This window comes from Bison bison, unplaced genomic scaffold (assembly GCF_000754665.1).
Source record: "Bison bison bison isolate TAMUID 2011002044 unplaced genomic scaffold, Bison_UMD1.0 scf7180017864482, whole genome shotgun sequence".
Classification (NCBI taxonomy): domain Eukaryota; kingdom Metazoa; phylum Chordata; class Mammalia; order Artiodactyla; family Bovidae; genus Bison; species Bison bison.
The window spans coordinates 7,039,108-7,039,748 of NW_011495042.1; the positions used below are offsets into that span (position 1 = coordinate 7,039,108).

Genomic DNA, 641 nt, shown 5'->3' on the forward strand with positions numbered 1-641 from the left:
GGAGCGGGGGGGGTGGGGGCAGGCTTGGGGCAGCGGGGACGCTGCCCGGTGAGACAGACGCGACGGGAACGACTGGAGTGTGAGGTGTGGGAAAGAGGTCACGCGCAGTTTCCCCTCCCAGGAGTCCCCGGGACCTGGAGCTCGTCAGCCAGCAGCATCCTCCACGTCGACCCCAAGACAGGCGTGGCCGTGGCCTGGCAGCCAGGCTCCGTGACTGTCTACTATGAAGTCTCCGGGCACCTGAGGACCTACAAGGAGGTGGGCCTTGGGCACACATTTGACTCCCGGGGGGTGGAGAGCTCATCTTCCCTGCTGACTGCTTCTCTTCTTCATGTAAGAAGCTCCAGCGCCTCGCGAGGCAATTGGCTGGGGGTCACGAGCCTGGTGGGGGGCCGGCCCCTCCTCACAGGCTGCTGGCACCCCCGTCCACAGCGGTGGGAGGACAGAGGCAGCCTCTTGGAGGCATCCCCGCACCCACGCCACCTCGACGGAGCCCCGTGGGCAGGACTGTCCGCGTGGGCGTCCCCCCGGGCGTGGCGGCCGTGGGCGGCCCTGTGCAGCGATTTGGCATCACCGGCAAAGCCAGCCTCCCCCAGCGAGTCACCTTTGAGTCTTTGTGGAGGCGAACAAGACCGCTCTCT

General features: G+C 67.4%; 1 protein-coding gene across 1 annotated transcript in view; it reads left to right on the forward strand.

Annotated features, from left to right (window-relative positions):
* The window catches only part of NUP210 (nucleoporin 210kDa), an 80,317-nt gene that overhangs the window by 69,453 nt on the left and 10,223 nt on the right, over window positions 1-641 (forward strand). The window contains 1 exon segment of the mRNA XM_010862529.1: window positions 122-258. Coding sequence (XP_010860831.1) covers window positions 122-258 — 137 coding nt within the window.